Source organism: Netta rufina (genome assembly GCF_964035555.1).
Source record: "Netta rufina genome assembly, chromosome: 1".
NCBI classification, from domain to species: domain Eukaryota; kingdom Metazoa; phylum Chordata; class Aves; order Anseriformes; family Anatidae; genus Netta; species Netta rufina.
The window spans coordinates 163555785-163575217 of NC_140123.1; the positions used below are offsets into that span (position 1 = coordinate 163555785).

General features: G+C 36.6%; 1 protein-coding gene across 6 annotated transcripts in view; it reads left to right on the top strand.

Moving 5' to 3' along the window:
- The window catches only part of ATF7IP (activating transcription factor 7 interacting protein), a 106197-nt gene that overhangs the window by 63720 nt on the left and 23044 nt on the right, over nt 1-19433 (top strand). For 3 of the 6 annotated variants that reach the window (XM_084300488.1, XM_084300490.1, XM_084300489.1), the window contains exons 3-11: nt 1229-1315; nt 3386-3534; nt 4754-4891; nt 5303-5368; nt 6030-6103; nt 6638-6726; nt 8281-8916; nt 10539-10606; nt 11964-18794. In XM_084300488.1, coding sequence (XP_084156614.1) covers nt 1229-1315; nt 3386-3534; nt 4754-4891; nt 5303-5368; nt 6030-6103; nt 6638-6726; nt 8281-8916; nt 10539-10606; nt 11964-13493 — 2837 coding nt within the window. In that variant the 3' untranslated portion in view covers nt 13494-18794. Of the gene's footprint in view, nt 1-1228; nt 1316-3385; nt 3535-4753; nt 4892-5302; nt 5369-6029; nt 6104-6637; nt 6727-8280; nt 8917-10538; nt 10607-11963; nt 18795-19433 lie in introns of those variants that run through there. The other 3 variants (XM_084300492.1, XM_084300493.1, XM_084300491.1) reach the window with 2 other exon arrangements.

Here is a 19433-nt window from a genome sequence, read left to right on the forward strand (position 1 = left end):
CATGTTATGTTAAAGACACCTTACGTATGTGTATCTTTCTGTGAAGTGTTTACATCTTTCAGTTGCATATTAAAATCTGCAACTTCTGGAAAAAGAACTCTTGAACTTCAGGAGCCTCCTTTAGAACCATGAAGCTTATCTTGTAGGTCTTTTAAAATTGGCATTTGGCACTATGATGTTTCGTTACATTAAAAAAAAAAAAAAAAAAAAGTCAAGTTGATTTTGAGGAATTTGTGTGATTTCAATCTCCATGATTTCTTGCATAGGTTAATTAAATGAAAAAAACATTTTTGTAATTTCAGTTTGCTTTTTTGACTCCTTTTGCTGATTTATTTTGTAATTTTATTTTAAATCATTGAAATAGTCTTCATAGTAGAAATAACAGTGTTAAGAGAGCATCAGTATATCTGTGCAACTGCAACTTCCTCTAAAAAATCATGTTTAGACTCTTCTTCAATTTCTATTTTATTTTTTTTATTACAGCAATGTAGAGATTGAGTGTTACATACCAGTGTTGACTTATTCTGTTATATTCTGAATAAATTTTAGCATATATTTTATTTTCCTATCTCGCAAGCACAGGAAGCAGCAATACTGTTTCTGTGAAATACAGTAAAATTTCATGGAATGTGCATAAAAGTTGATGGAAATTTGTCACTTTGTGCAGCTTTCAGGAGGTGTTAGTGTTTCCTTTTAAGCCGTGTGGATATGAGGCATGGTTGTTTTTGTTTAAAGAACTTCCTCAATTGTAGGTTTTAAATGAGTAGATTTAAACTGTGATGCTTTTTACTAGGAAAGAAGTAAATGAAAATTAATACTTGCTAAGAAAAAAGAATTTTGGCCTTTTCTACTATAAAGATTACAGACAAATTTTTCAAATGGAAATAAACATCTTAGTGTTTTCTTACTGCATTTTTACACTTTCTTCCTAAATGTAACTTTCAGAGGTAACTTTGAGGCACTGTATTGATTTTGAAGCTTAGCAAATCCAGACTTGGATCTGTGTTGTACAGTAGTTCAAAATTTTGCTCTGAAGTTATCGTTATTCTTTTTTTTTTTTTTTTTTTTAATCTCTAAACGCTTCCCTGTGCCGTACTTCTCTCTCCCCTGGATTGTTGTTGTGTTTAAAAAAAATAAATGTTCTAAGCTCACTAGTCAAGATAGGACTCTATATGCAACTTTCGATGGGTCAACATAAATAATGCGTGTTTTTCTCCTGTGTTTATAGAAGAGGTGGAGGAGGAACGAAAGAGTAAGGAAGAGGACAAAGACAGTGAAGACGCCCACAAAGATGATGACAAACACACAGAGAGAAGTATGTAATGTTAAAACTATTATGCTTCACTGATGGCACGTATTAGGAAACACAGAATCATTGAGGTTGGAAGGGATGCCTGTGCATGCGGACTACCAGGACATTTTCTGCAAAGCTGCTTCCTAGCCAGTTAGTTCCCAGCCTAGACTGGTACCCAGGCCTACTCATATTCAACTGTAGGGCTTTGCATTTTCTTTTGTGACCTTCATGAAGTTCCTGTTTACCTATTTCTCCAGCTTGTCAAAATCAGTCTGACAGCATAACTATATAGTGTAGCAACCATTCCTTTCAGATTTGTATCTTCTGCAAATTTCTGAGGGTGCCCTCTATACTGTCACATCAGTCATGGATGAAGATGCAAATTCTGGTCCCAGTATTTACCCCCAGGTTATGTTACTAGTGACTGGCCTTAAATGGGACTTTGTGCTGCCAATCACAACTTTTGGAGCCCAGCAGCTGAACCAGTTTCTTGCTGTCCATTTTTCCAGGTCATACTCAGTCGTTTTCTCTTAGGATGTTTTGGGTACCAAAAACAGTACTAAAAAACAAGATAAACAGCATCCCTTCACCCACCAAACCAATCATCTCATCATAGAAGGTTGCCAGGCAGATGAAGCCAATTTTGTTGCTCTTTATGTCTCTCACCAAACTCAGCTCAAGGTGGCCTTTGCCTTTTTTAACTCCATCCCTGCATGCTTCATTTTTTGCTTAGGCAATTGAGGTGTTCCACTGGGCACAGCTTCCAGCCATCTGCCATGACAGTGGTGAACCAATCCTGTTGTTCTATGCACCTGCAGGCAGAGTGGGAGCCACTGTGCTGGTGCTTCCAGCCTTCGTCGTCATGGAAGTCTCTATTTCACAACTAAATAAGCTCACATTCTGCCTGTACATCCTTTGATATAGCTGGTGGTTCTAGTTCTTGAAGCTGCAAGATCTTACAGTTTATCTAGTCTATCTCTTCCTAATTATCTCTGATGTTCCATTCCCTGACATACTGACATAGCTACTTTGGCTTGGTGACATAACTGTCCCACTGTTTGCACCACCCGTAGGCAAGAAATTCATCTTCATCTGCCACTGCTTCTGTAAAGTTAGAAATATAACTCACATAGCATACATAATAAAAGTAAAGAAAAAATAAGAATGAAAAGCAGCTGTTTCTTGTGCTTTTTCAGTTTCAGTGAATCTTCTTTATCTACTACTAATTTTGTCTTTCTGATTTGCCCTCAGGTTTGAGGTGAAGGGTTTGTGGGTTTGGAGGTTATGGTGTTTGGATGCTGGGCACATGCCCACAGTATGCTCTATAGCTTCCCTTACTGATAATTTACCTAGGCATGTCATTTTTATGCATGTCACTAAGAGGATACTGTGCCAGGAGCTGGAAGAGAAAATGAGGTCTCTCTTTGGTTCTTCTATATACTTCATCACTGCAATGAAAATAACATCTATAATGTTAAATTTAAACTTAATATTTTTGGGGACCCTTCTTTCATCAGATTTTTACTTTCCATCTTGTTCAAATAGTAAAAATAATAATAATAATAAAATGTTCACAACGTTTTGACTATTTTCTCAGTCGGGTTGGTGGTGCAGGTTAAAAATTAATGAAAGGTAGGAAAGAGCTCTGTGCTGATACAGGCAGAACAAAGGAGAAGTTTTACTTGGCGAAGCGGTTACTGAGAAAAGGATAACTTTTTTAGAAGATGGTTGTGTTTTGCTTTTCAGAAGCCATGTTGCATTATAGGATGGTGCTGGTAGGAGCAGGAGGAAGTGGAGGCAAGTGAGAAGGGAATGGTGGTGGCGTAGAGTGATCTTCAATTTGAGGGTGTGGTTTGGTGAATCACAAAGCAGAACTCAGCAGCAGTGTATGGAGATCAAAGGGACTGTTGTTCTGTTTCAATGTCGTCAAATACATTGTTTTCCTGAAGGCATTGTTACTGCTTTAGAATGAAAAATGCTTACACTAGGAAAAAATGAAACTTCATAATAACCATGTTATTCTGCAGATACCTATTTCTTTGTTTTGTGTTTTTAAGGTTCCTCACCAGCAGTTTTATCTAATTGTTTCAGGTGAAGTGTCCAGGAGAAAGCGTTCGAAATCTGAGGATATGGACAGTGTACATTCTAAACGTCGTCGGTATGTGGGAGAAGAAGATTATGAAGCAGAACTCCAAGTAAAAATTACAGCCAGAAGAGATGTTGACCAAAAATTACAGAAGGTACAGTGGAGGTGCAGAATGAAGATGGCCATACCATATCTGTCTCTAGTCTTAGCATTTTAGAAATAACTGTCTTTTCCCACACAGTCCTTGCTCCCCCTCACCACACACTTTCTCTTTTTTTTTTGTTTAAAATTGTACATAATTCAAATAACAATGGTGGTTTAATTTATAAAATTCTGCGTAACTCTGCTTTTAAGAAGAAACCAAATATCATTTGGAAACTGTGCTGCAGAAGTTATACATTTATTTGGAATGTGTTAAGCATTTAAACTCTTTAAGCTTCGTGTGACTGTAGATGGAGACCAAAATAACCTCAGTGAAGGAGACATTTTAGTGTGATGCAGGTTTATATGTTGTGCTTTTTGTACCCAACTTTAAGGAAGGTCTCTCTCCAAATAAAAGTGTAATCAACATAATGTTTTGCAGACTTCTGTAGAGCTATTACTTGTCTATTTGACTGCACCATTGGTGTGTGAAGAAACCTATGTTCTTGAAGAAAAATATTGTGCACTTACTCCATTAGTTAACTAGCTAATACTATTGTAGCTTTGCTAATGTAGAATCCAGGCTATGCTAATGTGTATCGTAGCTTTGCTGATGTAGGATCCAGAAAACTTAACCACTTTCGTTGCTTGTTTATTTCTTTTTCCTAAGGAAGATTTTTACGCTGCAATAGTCATGATTTAAGAGTGGGAGAGAAATAATAAAAGTAATAAGTAAACTTTGTAGAAATCAGTCTCTTCCATATTTAGCTTCTGCAACAAAAGCTATATAGGCCATTTCTGCTTAGGGGAAAGTGCATATCAAAAAGAAAAGTTTTGCTGAACATCTTTAGTTTCCATTCTTTGAATGCCATTGTCCCTTTAAAGAGTAGAAAAGAAAGAGGAAAAACTAACCTATGTAAACACAACACTATGATAATATTTTCTGTTAGTGTTCTTTTTATCAGTAATAAAACCATATATATTTAAATTAAATTAATTAATTTCTTGATTTAATGGCAGAGAAAGGGCATGTTTATTTGCCAAAATAGATGTAGAAACCTTGCTTAGCTGTGCTTACTGGTGACTATAATAACTTTGATTGATAAAGTGCAGCCATTGTCATTGTTCTTTTTGTGGCAAGATTCTTTTTGAGTCAAGGATATTTTTGTAGACATCCTTCTGAATTTTGAGATTATATTAATACATATATTTTTTAATTAATAATTTGGCAGGTTATCCAGAGACTGTTAGAAGAAAAACTTGCTGCTTTACAGTGTGCTGTATTTGACAAGACTCTGGCAGACTTGAAAATGAGAATAGAGAAAATAGAATGTAACAAGAGGCATAAAACTGTGCTTACTGAACTACAGGTGAGTGGTTGTGTATTGAATTGGATTCTAGAGTCAAATTTAAAAAGTAAGATCTTCAGCATTTAGTATTAAGTTTCCTGTAGTTGTTGCTATGGAAGCCATTTTGACTCACAGAGAGAAGTGGGGACGAGAGAAAAAAACAAAAGCAAATAGATGGGTTATGTTTGTGCAGTTGTGAATAGCAATGAAAATTCTTGTGTAAGGTGTGATTGTGATACACACGTGTCTATCTGCTGATTTGAAATCATGTGGTAGCTCTGTATTTCTTGGAAAGAAAAATTTCCCCTGATGCAACAGTATTTTTGTATTGATTTCTTAGATGTATATCTTTGGTTTGTGTAATTTCTTTACAGGTTCTTGGGGAGGATGTTTATGGATTTCCTTGTTTTTCTTCTTCTTCTTCCCATTTAGGCTAAGGTTGCTAGATTGACAAAGCGGTTTGGTGCAGCCAAGGAGGACTTGAAGAAAAGACAGGAAGTAAGAACTGCATTCGTTGTATTTGCTTTTCTGAGCTAGCCTAAGCTTTGTATAGAATAATAAAGGAATTTTATACATAGAAAGATGTGACTGGGTTCAGTGGTGTTCAGAAATAAGTTTATCTTACTTGGGTAAAACAAAGTGGTATGAAAGAAAAGGGTCTTTAACACCTGTTATGTAATTCTCACTTGCACAGAATGTCCCTTATACACTGTTAGTGTGAAAGTTCTTTAAATTATGTATAAGTAAATGTAATTTACTTCAATATGAAGAGTACAGAGTGAATCCCAGGTATTGGGGACAGAGGAGAAGAGAGGAATGAATACAAACAGAAGTATTTATCTGTGCCTAGAATAAATATTTTGGGTTATTTATCATGAAGAAATGGAAGCTAAAAGTCCATAAAAATCCAGAAAGAAATTTTGGTTCTTGTGCTATAAAAACCTGAAGACGAGAGACTTACAAAGAGGGAGGATGTAGAAAAGGAGATGGGTAGGTCCAAATAGGCTTTGGGCGACTTGTAAATCCTGTCAAGTTCCTGCCCGATTTTGGCTCCAGCAAATTTGTACCTCATACAGAAAGGAATTAATATGAAACAATTAAACCATGAGTTTGCAAGCTTACTCAGTTGTGTGTTTTTGTTTTGTTTTGGTTTTGGTAGAACCCACCAAACCCACCTCTGTCTCCAGTGAAAGCAGCAAGTGACACTGTGAGCACAACCAATACAACATACCGGTAAGCAAAGCAAGTCGCTGTGACCATGGTAAAATGTAGAATAGGACACTTGTAATACCTCATGTAAAGGAAGATCGTTCATGTTTTGTTTTGTTTTTAATTAAAGTGTTCTCCCTTTTCCTTCATTTTGCTGTTCAACTGGAAAATTCCACTTTCTTTCACAGAATTCACAAATGGACAGAATTGAATCCGTTCCTAGGTAAACTGGGGGTTGTTTTAGCAGTTAGAAATAATAGATTAAAATGGAAGTCTAACTTCAAGGAAACAAAAATTCTGTTGGCAGAAGGCAGACTCAGTGAAGCATTTGAAAATTTGAAATTAAATATTCTGTGGGGCTTTGTTTTTGAGAGGGTTTTTGTTTTTTATTCGGGGACTATCCAAAGTTAATTGCATAGGGGGCAGAAAATAAATAGGTTTAGAAAATATTAATGAAAAGAGCAGTTGTAAAATATTTTTCCCCCCATCATTGCACTGTGTATCATTATATCTGATGGTGGTGGATTGAGAAATGCTAACTGAAGCTTCTTTCTATAGAAATGCTGGCACAGTGAGGCAGATGTTGGAGTCGAAGAGGAGTGTAGGAGTGAGCACAACAACGACGTTTCAAGCCTCTCTAAGTACAGGTGAGAAACTGCCTACAGACTTTATAAATACGCTTCTTAAAAGTTTTATTGCTTCCTGTTAATTAACTGAACAGTGTAAAACTGTTTCCTATGACTTTTTTTTTCCCCTGGCATCAAAAAGCACTACTCTAAGTTCCATAACACATTCCCAATTTTAGAATAGAATAGAATAGAATGGTTCAGTTTGAAGGGACTAGGTCTTCCACGTTATTGAGGGCATTTTCCAAGTGGCTCTTGAACACTGGCATGGAGCATCAATCACCTTTCTAGGAAGCCTGTTGTAGCATTTGACCACCCTCACAGTAAAGAAATCTTTCCATCTATCTAGTCTAAACCTCTCCTGGTGCACATTTATGGCATTCCTGCGCATCCTGTCATCTATTACCAGGGAGAAGAGACCAACACTTCCCTGTCCACTTCTCCTCAGGAAGTTGTAAAGAACAATGAGGTCACCTCTTAGCTTTCTCATCTCCAGACAAGACCACCCAGGTGTCTTCATGCCTCATAAGGCATGCCTTTCAGTCCTTCTAACATCTTTGTTGCCCTCCTTTGGAGGGCATTTATTTTGTGCTTACATCTGTATAGTGTGATTACCAGGCAAGGCAAAAAATGCATTTGCTTGGCCAACCAGAACGTATGAGTAAATGAGAAGCTTCAACAGAATGCATGCCTGGCTAAGACAGGAAGATGTGCAGCCTCTCCACTGCTGAGAAGTAATATACATGGCTCCCAGGCCGTTTTTTTACTCGCAGATTATCATCCCCTCTGACTGTTGGTTACAAAAGTTGAGTGGGGAACTAAGGGAAGTCACAAGCCTGAGTTCTTAAGGGAATCATATTGACAAATGGAATTCCTGTATTAGAATTTTGTAGGGAACGTAGAATCAAAATCACCATTAATTACCATCATGTAGACACTGTATCTTCAGTTTTGAAAACTGCTTAATATTGAATATTGATTTTTTTTCCAACAGAACCATCTCATAGTGGGACTATAATGGCTATGTGTAGTGTGTAATGCTCCCAATCTTCAGATTTAATCCTGAGATTCTGTTGCATAAAAGCAAACATCCTTTTTGGCACATTAATCCGTGATTTCAGTAGAACATTTTGGTTATCATGTCCTATCTGTACAAAGCAAGTTAGTCAACTGATTTAGCTTTTTCTTTTCTCATGTTTTCTGAAGGACCAGTTGTTCTACCATTTCTGTAACACATGTTTGAAGTGCCATGGTTCATATGTGTTTATCATTTAAATCTCAGAGCTTTTCTCAGCCTTTATGTCATAGTTGTTTGTATTTTTTGTCATTTGTATATAGTTTTTCAAACTGAAATACAGTATTGACTAACTAGGCCATTTAATACCACAATTCAACAGTACAACAGAAAAGGAGTTTATATATAGCCTTTCTTTGCAAAAAGTTAATCATATTCCAAACCTTTGCATCTGTTATGTTGGAGTGAAACTTCCCACTTGGTTCAAATACTTAATTATTTTTTTTTTCTTTTTTTTCTTTTTTTTTTTTTTTTTTTTTTTGGTGCGTGTGTATGTGTAGTACCAGCTTCCACTTTCGTTGCTCCTCAAATACCTGGCAGTGGACATCCTAAGCCTCAGACTCCAGTGACCTCCAGCCCTTTGACAACAACAGTTCTTTCCACAGCTAACACAGCTGCAGTTGTGGGCACAAGCCAAGTGCCCAGTGGCAGCACTCAGCAAATGTCTGTCTCATTGCAGTCTTTGCCCGTAATCTTGCATGTACCTGTTGCAGTGTCATCCCAGCCTCAGCTTCTTCAAGGCCACACAGGAACTTTGGTCAATAACCAGCAGTCAGGCAGCGTTGAATTTATATCTGTACAAAGCGCATCTACAGTTGGTGGCCTTACCAAAACTACAGTGTCTTTGGCATCAACTAACACAACTAAACCAAATAACAGCCCATCTGTGCCCAGTCCCAGTGTTCAGAGGACCTCTCCAGCCAGTGCTGGATCTATAGGGACAACTTTGGCAGTACAGGCTGTTTCAACTGCACATCCTGGTGCACAGACCACAAGAACTTCTTTGCCCACAGTGGGTACTTCAGGACTTTATAATTCTACCAGCAGTCGAACTCCCTTACAGATGAAGATTCCCCTCTCTGCATTTAGTAATACAGCTCCTGTTGAACCTCCCACCATTACAGCGCCCAGAGCTGGTAAGTTATGCTTGACTATTGGCACTGGGAAAGGAAAATGGTTGTCAAAGGGAAACAAAAACATCTAGTCCTTTGGAAATTTTGTTAGTGTATTTCACTGAGATGTGTCTTCTGAGTGGTCTTTCTGTTGAAATTGTCAAGATCAAAATCATCTGTCACAAATGTTGCAGCCATTGTTGAAAATCATCTCTTGTTAGGAGTAAACAGTGTGGCTCTGTAAACTTGGTTTTATTTAGAACTTGTTTTACATTATTTCTAGCATGAAATCAGAAATTTCCATTCTATTATTAACAGCTTGATATTCATGTTTTTTAATACAGTCTCACAAAATAATCTGTTTGCCTTTCCTAAGCAAAGACATACAGAAAAGAAAGTATATTAATTGACTTAATTTTTACAACACTTAAAAGTAAACACAGTGGGGAAAAGACACAACTGAATATTAATCTAATTCCAAAGAAGTACATTTATTGTCTATAAAACAAAGTCTCTGAGCACAATGAAAGTCCAAAGATGGTATTTAGATGAGCTATTTTAAATGCTTTCCCTTCCATCTTTTGCCATGCCATTGTGATTCTCTGTACTTCTGATTTTACATACCTTGACATCTTTTTCTGAGTGGTCCTCAAGATTTTCTAAGTGGTCCTGAGTGAGTTGGAATCATAGCCAAGAGTTTCTAATTGGCACAGTATGATGTTAGGATTAACTCAAGCAGAGCTTGACATCAGAAATAATTTAATTTTTCCATCTCTAAAATACCTGTGTCAAAATCTGTCTTCCATCAACATGACAGCTATACACTTTGTATTTAGTTTTTATCTGTAAAACTAGTATAATGATATATAATACAACCTAAAAAGGATTGCATGGCACAGATCAGGGACAGTGACCAACAGAAGGCTCTATGTGCCCAGAAATTTGTCTTGTTTTCTGCAGTTTGCAGAGCCTTGGTGGATCCCCCAGTGGTTTTCTCACCAGAACTGAAACACTGCTTTGGGCCAACACTGTTACTGCTAAGCTCTGGTTAAAATGAAAGGGAGCGAGAAGGGAGAATTTGGATTTAAATGGTTACTTCAAATATTCAAGCAATTTCTGCTTAAGTTGCTCGTATAGATGTGTGTTTGGTTGAGCTAGGAAGAACGCTCTCTCCCTGCACAGCTTACCTCAGTTACATATTTTGCAATCTAACCATCCATTGTTTAGTCAGTTTTCACATAAAAATGTTGAGTAACTTTTTTTTTTTGTTCTCAGTTTAATATCTTGTCTGTTTACATACAGAGGCAAGAGAGGCTGGAACTATGTTTTATCCTCAGATAACCAAGGGAATTGTTCACTAAATATTTGGAATACGGTGTCAGACTTTCAAGGAAGGGAATGAATATTACTTCTATGCTGAAAAGTGCCATTTTGCTTTTTTGTAACTTCTATTCCCTCTGAAAATAATAGTAGTAATTAAGCTTGAATACTTGCAGTTGACACTCAGGGCTGAAAAATATTAAATGTACCACATAGTGAATGTTTAGTATCAAACAACTTCAAATGTTGCCTCCCAATTTGTATAGTGGATAGCAGTATTCAGTACTGATTAGATACTGCAAATGAACAATTTCTTGACCCCTCAGAAAACCAGACAAGCAGGCCACCAACAGATACTTCGGCAAACAAGCGAACTGCTGAGGGAACAACCCAGGTAGGTTGTCGATTATGTTTCTATATAAACTTCTAAAGTTACAATCCACAGGAGATAAGCTCTTTACCTTTACTGCTCATAATGAAACTATTTTAGTTTTCTTTTTGTGCCATCCTTTCTAGTTTCTGTCCATTTGTATTTTTCTTCTTCTTCTGATCCAGAGTATTACTGGGAGCATGAGCTTCTGGTAATCCTTTCAGAAGTTTTCCAATGTGTTTGTGTAAGTAGATGACTTAGTAATTCCAGAGAACAGTAAAACCGTGTCTGGTACCACAGAGCTAACATGAAAGAAAACCCTGCTTAGTTTTTGTCTTAAGGCCTTGAACTTAAAGATACAAGTATTTTGTAAATTATTGCAGCTCTTTCATTTTCACACTAATCCAGAAGTTATTAAGAAATGGAGTTATATTTCATTTCCATGTCATTAAAAAAAAAAAGAGAAAAGAAAAGAAATAAAAAAATTTCTTCAGGAATAACTACTTCATGATAAAGGGGAACTTCTGGATTCTTCATCTAAAATTTGTTGACCTTGCTTTGAAATTTTAAGATTGAATTTAAGCTACTTAAAATAACTTGTAATTAAGTGTTTTTTTTTGCATACAGATATTTCACAAAGCACCTCGTACTTAACGTTGTTGTTGATTGGAATACATTTTACTGTGGGGAATAAAATGAATTACTTCTAGCCAAAATTTCCACATTTAATGGTGTTTCAAGGTGCAGATAAATCTGAATTGTATTTCAAAGCAAGAAGAAAATATTCTGTTTTTCACTTGTTGCAGAAATAGTCTGACAGAGATGACCAGTATTATAGATCATAAGTCATGCCTTACTGAACCTTTTAATTAAATTGTTTAATAAAGAATGGTTGTCATTTTTAAAAGATACCTGTGGATTATAGCTATAAAAAATTGTCAGTGTTTGATATGTAGGAAATTAAGTATCAGAATGGTTGACAGATTAATGGCTTTAAGATCTAATTTTCAGTATAAGATGCATATTTTGAAATTTTTCTTCTTTGGTAGAGCCTGAAACCCGGAAAAGATTTTGGAAAAAAAAGATTGTGTGTGATAGTGGTATTTAGCAATGGAAGGTGAGCAAGGAGGAGGGAACTGATAGACACAGGATGCTTTCTGGTTTTCAGCCTTTTGTTATAGTGTATGTTTGTAGGTTTGCTTTCGATCAAACCAGTTAAAGCATGTGTAATGCCATGGTTAATAAAGAAGGACCAGATGCATTTTAATTGGCTAGTGAGGTATGAAGCTGACGTGCCATGTCATTTGAAAAATCCAGTTAATGCCACCTGCTTTTTGTTATGTAAGATCCAAAATATTATGTATTACTCCGCACTTCACAGCTCTCAGAACAAAAAGTAGTTCGCTGTGTGCCGTATACCTGTGGCATATTTGATGGTACAACTTTGATCAATTGTTTCGAAAAGCAGTTGAAACATGAAGAGACCTCATCAGAAAATAAAGAAGCGATAGAAGCAGCACAGAGGAATTTTAACTTCCCCGAGGATGTCCTCTTTGGCTTGGAGGAAGAGGAAGAAGATGCTAAGAGCATCAAAAACACCCACAAGCAGACTGGCTGGGCAGCTAACCTATTAAAACAGTGGCTGGCCAAAAATGGCAAGGATCCTAGCTTTGAATTGGTCCCAGTAAGTGAACTCAATGATATTCTAAGAGAGTTCTATTACACGATAAGGAATCATGATGGAAATACCTACAGTGTGGCAAGCTACAAGTCAATGCGTGCTGGCTTAAACCGGCATCTCAAAATGCCACCGTATAATCGTCAGATTTGCTTAATGAAGGACAAAGAGTTTGCTAGTGCAAACATGGTATTTGTGAGTGTGCTGAAGATGCTGCGCATGCAGGGGAAGGATGAGACTCACCACCATCCTCCTATAGCTGCTGAGGACTTGCGTAAAATTAAACAGTCTGGTGTGCTGGGATTGCACAGTCCCCTGGCACTCGTCAACAAGGTGTGGTTTGATTTGCAGTTGCATTTTGCCAAACGAGGGAGGGAAATTTTAAGAGATCTGGCTCCAGATGCTTTTGTTGTTGAGAAAGACAAGAATGGGCGTCGATATGCCATGTTTAGGTATCCTGGCAAAGGAAAAAATGGAGAAGATCCTCATAAAATGGGTAAAATGTATGATATGCCAGGGGACCCAAACTGTCCTGTTTTATCCTTGGAGCTTTATTTGTCTAAGTTGCCTCCGGAGCCCCCTGCCTTTTACCTGCATCCTTTAAAGCTAACATCAGAGCAAATGCAAGAACAACCGGTATGGTACAAAAGAGAACCCATGGGTGTGAACTACTTAGGTACGATGATGCCCAGGATAAGTGTGGCAGCCAGGCTCTCCCAGCGATATACCAATCATTCGCTCCGAACTACCACCATCCAGCTACTGTGTGAAGCAGGACTGGGGCCTAGAGAAATAATGGCAGTGACGGGCCATCGCTCGGAGTCTGCTATTAGACACTACTGGGGAGCTGCAGAAGTTCGCTACAGGGCTTGGTCAGATATAATGGAGAATAACGCCCCCAGTTACCTATATAGCAAGATCCCAAATGAAGTCATAAAAGAATCACTGTCTGGTGCCTCCACCTCTTCTATAAAGCATGTTGTTGTAGAACGAGGCAAAATTTTATTTCCTAAGAAATCTGGGGTGCTACCTGGCAATAGTTCTGTGACTTTAGTCCCTAAGGGACATACAACTCACAAATGTAAAAGCCCCATCCTGTTGAACCACAGTTCTTCCAAGGTGTTTCTCCCAACGAACACAGACAGTGTGAACCTAACTGACAGTCCCCTTCAAGGCTGTTGTAATGATCCTGTCTTCATAAAGCGTGTGATAAAACAAGAACCGATGACTTGATGCTTCTGTAATGGAACTGATTTTGAATGAGTTATTAAAATGGAAAAATTATAAAATTTGTTTTTTCACTTGGTCTACTAGGGAAATTTCTTGTGGTCTAGTTTAGCAAGAAGTATCCTGTTCACACTCCTGAAGGGAGCTATGGAACAGAAACTTAAAACAGAGCAGGGCTTGGAGTTTGTATGACTTTCTGTGGCAGCTGGGACTTTTAAGTGGCTGAGCGGAGATATTTAAAAAAAAAAAAAAAAAAAAGGAAAGGGGGATATTGATTTCCACTGAGCTGAAGAGCTATGCTTTCTACACTAAAGTGCATGGCTTTTATATTTTGTGAAGAGTGTATTTATTACACCAGTCTGTGCCTGCTGGCACTACTGTAGCATCTTACAAATCAAATACTTGATTACTGGAAATCAAAGAGAAATGTACAAGCTGAATGAAACAGACAGAGATACGCTACAAATAGATACACGTGCGTGAAAACACCTGGAATTGCTTGACCACTGTCACTCTCTTTGTTCAAGTTGTTGCCAGAGGATTGTGCTGTTTTTTGTTGTTGTTGTTTTAAACATTTAAAATTTATCTCACCTGTGAGCTACAGATTTCCGTTGCAGGGCCTTTGTTTTCCTCTTTCAGATTTCTGGCTAAGATTTCAGTCGTTCTGAGCTCCAAAAGCACTATTTGATACAAATTATACTAAAATTGATATCTCTTCAGTTGTGCATGAAATGAGGAAAACGTTCTCAAAAGAGTTGAGAATAAGTTTATTGCTTAAATGGCCAGTAATTAGAATTGAAGTGTTGTCTCTGTGTGTGCTTATCTTATGAGAGGTGTATTTTGTATTTCCCTCTCACCTTCCACTTTATTCCATTACCTTTCACACTGCCTTTGCAGTATAGTCTTTGACAGTCCATCAGAACTCTCTCTCAAGAAGCATGTCCTGGTTTTCCCCACCAAACGCTATCAAAACACTCCATTTAGTTTTAACTTTAGATTAGCTCATCAGTCACTCTATTAAACTGATCCTATCATTACATTTTGCATAGGAGGGTTTTGACAGGTCAGAAATCCTCACAGGAAAGTGGATATGAATTACGTCTGAGAAATGAAATTGTATTTTAAGAAGGTTCTTTAATGAAAAAAATTACAAACCAGGAAGGCTAGTCATAGTTCGTTTTTAATGAGCCATAGTAGAGAACCTGACTTGACTCATGGTTTGTCTTTCCTTTTCTATGCCATAATTTTTCATTACAGATTCTGACAAATAGAGAAATACTACTATAAAAATGAAAATTTGGCCATCAAATCATGGTCTAGGTTGGAAGAAGAAACAGCATAGCATTTAAAACTGCTTTCCGTTATATTAGCTGAATAAAGTAAGAATGGCTTCATCCTTTTGAAATGCATGCATACATACTTTTGTGTATGTGTGTGAACATAGCTTATCACATTAAGGACTCAACTGGAAGTGTTTAGTAGAACAAACTAGAGAAATATTCCAGCTGAAATAATACATTTGCCATGAAAAATTCTTAATTCTTTGCAGAATTTCCTTGCTGAAAAAGACTTTCAAATACAGAATGTGATTTAGCATTTTGTCATAATCTGAACAAACATCAAGCCGATGCCTGGCTTTAGCAATCTTAATCTTGGCTGATGATGACAATCTTTGTGGCCTCGGGTAGATCAGTTACACTTACTTGATCAGTTTTCTGCAGCATAAGAGCAGTGTGGAGTGTTCAACTTTCTGCGTGATCTCATTAAAGATTAAGAGGTTTTGAGATTGCTACATACATCTTATGTGTTTATTTTATGTTTACAGGCAGTTTTATTTGCTGCTGTTATAAATGAACAAGCAAGTTGATTAGGTATAATTCTAATATAAAAATTATTTCTGCCACACAGTCCTACGCTTGCTTAGTTGCAGCATCAGTTTGTGACATCATTGACTACAGAAAGGTAATCACACATCCAGAATTATTTTATCAAGCATATAATAAATCAAACAGAAATGGCAAAGCAATCCTTTTCTAGTGACTAGAAATAAAAATTGACAAAAACAAAGGGCAAACTGTGCTCACAGTAAAGGAGAACTGTGCAGTACCTTATTCTAAGATTTTCTAGAATAACATAGGTTTCCAAATTCTAGGGCTTCGTAGAATTCATAATTCAACTTGACTGGAAAATTTCATTTTTTGTTTGAAAAGGTTTGCTCCAAACTTTCACCGAGATGGAAACGTATTATTTTCTCTGGCATAGAAATATCCTGTTGTCTAGAGATAGTTCCTTGTTCTGGCATAACAGAGTTGAACATTTATCCTGCAGAAACAATAAAAGTATGTTGCCAGGAGATCATTTTGTTTTTGTTCCCTTTTGCTGCATACTATTATGGTCATACTGACCACATGCCCTGCTCTGGTCCTAACTGCATCTGTGTAATTAACTATAACAGCATATTGCTAATAGTTTAATTCCTTAACACAAATCTAGTGGGTAATTCAAATTGGAGAAAAAATAAAAATAATAAAAAGAAAGGACTATTGTGGCAAATCTGGGCATGTCTCTGACTCTTCTAAAATACCATTTGGCTTCTAATTTGACTTCCATTCTATTGAATGATAATTAAGTATTTTTAGCTTCTAATTTGTTAAATTGTAATTTTACTGACACCAACTGTATACAAAGTCTTCTTACTACCTTCAGCTTGAACCTGATACTTCAAAGCTACTGACTGCAGTACTACTATGTTTTTATTTTCATATGAGAGTAAAATTTTTTGAAACTGAGAAAAAGCATTCCTGGTTTGGGCTGGAAGTAGGATTGCTTTGAAAGGGCTGGAGTTGTTAAATATTGGTGGAAAGCTTAATAGAATGAATTTTAATTAGTAGAATATATTTCTAGCCTTCTGCAAGTGAAAAATCTTCCCTATGCCTCCTCCCACTTCCATTCCAGATCCATTAAATGGATCTTCCCTACATATATTTCCTCTCTAGAAAAGCTGAAGTAGGCAAACAGAGCAGGTGTTTGGCTGCTTCTGTAAAGTCACCTTTGCTTGCGTGTGCAGTAATATGGGGGAAGTGGTCTCCCCCCACATCACCCCTCTCCTTTTGCCCTGTTATTCTTTTCTGAGAAAATTTTAAGTCAGTCCCGTTTATTACAGTACAGGTTATATGCTGTGTTCATGAAATCTGTCACGGTTGCCATGAATTGAACTCCTCGGTGGCAGTCTCAGCAGAGAGTCTCAAACAGCATGATAACTAATTTTGTTATTTTTTGTTTCCTTTTCCATTATATTTCCATTACATGGTAGAGCATGTTAGTGAACCAACAGGTTAAGTACAGTTTGTTGTGATTTTTAAGGCACCGTTGGTTCAAATCTTAGTATAGAATTGTTAGTCATAATTTAAAATTCCCTTTAAAAAATGAATATAGCAAATAACACATTGAAATAAATTTATCATGTGTCACTCTTGAATTTTTCTAATTAGATTGTCTTGTAAAATTCATTTTCCATTTCAGTTGCAAAAAAAAAAAAAAAAAAAAAAAAGCATTTAGCCTTTACCAAGTCAACTGAATTTGTTTTGTTTTGTTTTCCTGCAATGTCAGTGATTAAATTCCATTTTCCATGTTGGAGCTGATTCTGAAAACAGGGAAATGACAGTGACCTTTAATAATAAATGTTATTAGTTGATCATCTCATTTTCATAATGAAGCTTCAGTGTGTGTGTGTGAACTTCTGTTTTCTGTGTTGTTTTTGTTGTAAATTTGGAAATCTCTGCTGTTGGTTGCTTCAAGGAGTACCCTAATTTTTATTTTTATTAAGTGAGTGTAGTATCTGACAGTATAAGTTTTTTTTCTTATTTCTATGTAAGTAATTCATCCCCACTGTAAGGTACTGTGATCTACAGTGTGGGAGATGAAAAAGGTAAATGTTCTTCACTGTACGCACTTTTCCTGTGCCCACAGAAGAACTCAGTTGTGCAGAATGTCAAATATCTGAAGGCATTGGAACAATGCTTTGAAGCGGAAAGCTTTCTTAGCTTTGTGGTTTTAGTCTGGTACATCTCTGGTTATCCTCCAGAACCATGCAGCTTTTCAGTAGTTGAACACTGTCTAGGTTGGTATAGTCAAAGTTATCAGTAAGCAGCTTGGATGTAAGGTTTTGCTCTACTTCTGCTTCTCCTTTTTCAGCCCTCCACTGCTACTTGCTCCAAAAGGGATGGTCCCAGGGATGTAGGAGGGGGCATCTTACTGTGTTTGTCGTAGTCTCTGAACTTCAATTTTTTCCTGTTTGCACAGAAGTTTAAAGCATGCTATTCAGTCACAGTCATTTTGCCAATGGCCATTCCAATGCCTCAGGTCCCAGAACTGCATTTTTAAACACATGATGAGCACTTTTAATGTATTACAGTACACACTATTGTTACAGAAATTTAGTTATATAACAAGTATTTATAATGGTTTTAAAGTATTTTATTATGAATCCCAGTTACAGATACAGGAATTATATATATATATATATAATATAATATATAAATATATACATGGCATACTGAGGGAATCTATGAAAGTGATTTATTACATTGTGACGTAAAATAACAGTGAGCAAACTTGAATGGGGTTGGATATGTTAAAACTGGCTGACATAAAATCAGCCTATTCAAGAATGAGTATGTTATATTTGTTGTACCACTAAGTCAGGCAAATAGTCTTTTCTTCCTTGTTCCTCACTCTGGGTGCACCTTATCCTCTTACGGAGCAAAACGGTCTAAATTTCATCTGTGCATTTCACCTTTTCAGCTAATGTTAGGTTGTAAAAAAAAAAAACCACCAGTGTCCAATCCATTTCCCATTGTTTCTGACGTGCCTTGATTTGTTTGGTTGTCTACAGTTTAATTTAAGCCATTTTGCTGACTATTGGAAGTTTATCTGGTAAAATGTTAATAAAGTACATTTATAACTTTTTTCCCTTCATTTGCAATGTGTAACGAACTTTGTGAGTGTCTGTTGGGGAAACAATGTGAACAAAGTGGACATATCACCTTAAAACGTATATGCAGCGATTAATTCTATATTGTTGAAGCATTATTGATGAAAATGTTTCCTGGCATTTCATGGCTTTGTCACTGAAAATAAACGTGCATAATTATATATGTAAAATGGGATACTTGATTTTTGTCTCTGACCCCGGGGTTATGTTTGTGCTGTTTAAAAAATGCACCTAGCTCTCATCTGTAAGGTGAAACCTTTACCTGAGACTAATTTGAATTCTACATTGTAAAGGTGTTAGCAAAGGTCATTCAAGAATGGGTTCACTTGTTTTTTTTTCCTTACAACAGCTACCCAATTTCAGCTATGTGATGTCCTGTTGAGAATTCTTTGGATGATTTTTAAACTCATTTTTTTTACAGTGGGTTGTCTTTCCCTGAGACTGTCTCTGTTACTTAAACCAGCCCCCAGCTACTAAGAACAGCTTTAATAAGTACATGTGCTTGTGTTTTATAGGCTCCAATTTGTCAGTTTGGACCAAAAAAATCTAGAGGTTTTTTTATAAATATTCATTACAACAGACACAAGTAATAGGCTTCATTAATCTGAATTAATAGCTTTATTATTATATAATGGCTTAATTAATGGCTTCATTAATCCTTTTACTGATTAGTAGTATATTTCAGTGGGATTTGGAGAAAGAAGGTAGATGTTTCACCTTACTAGAGTAAGAGCCAGTAAAGAGGGGTGTGTGTGTGTGTGTGTGTGTGTGCATGTATGCATGTATGTGTTTATTATATACCCTTTTAACTGTTTGATTAAAGAAAAACAAAATCATAGCAGTACAGAAATCCTTCTAAGCATTGTGTCAAGTGTTCCTTCATAGATTTAGTTGGAATTACATTTGCTAGTGCCTAAAAACAGGCTTTCTAGCAATCAACTTTTTATATATGT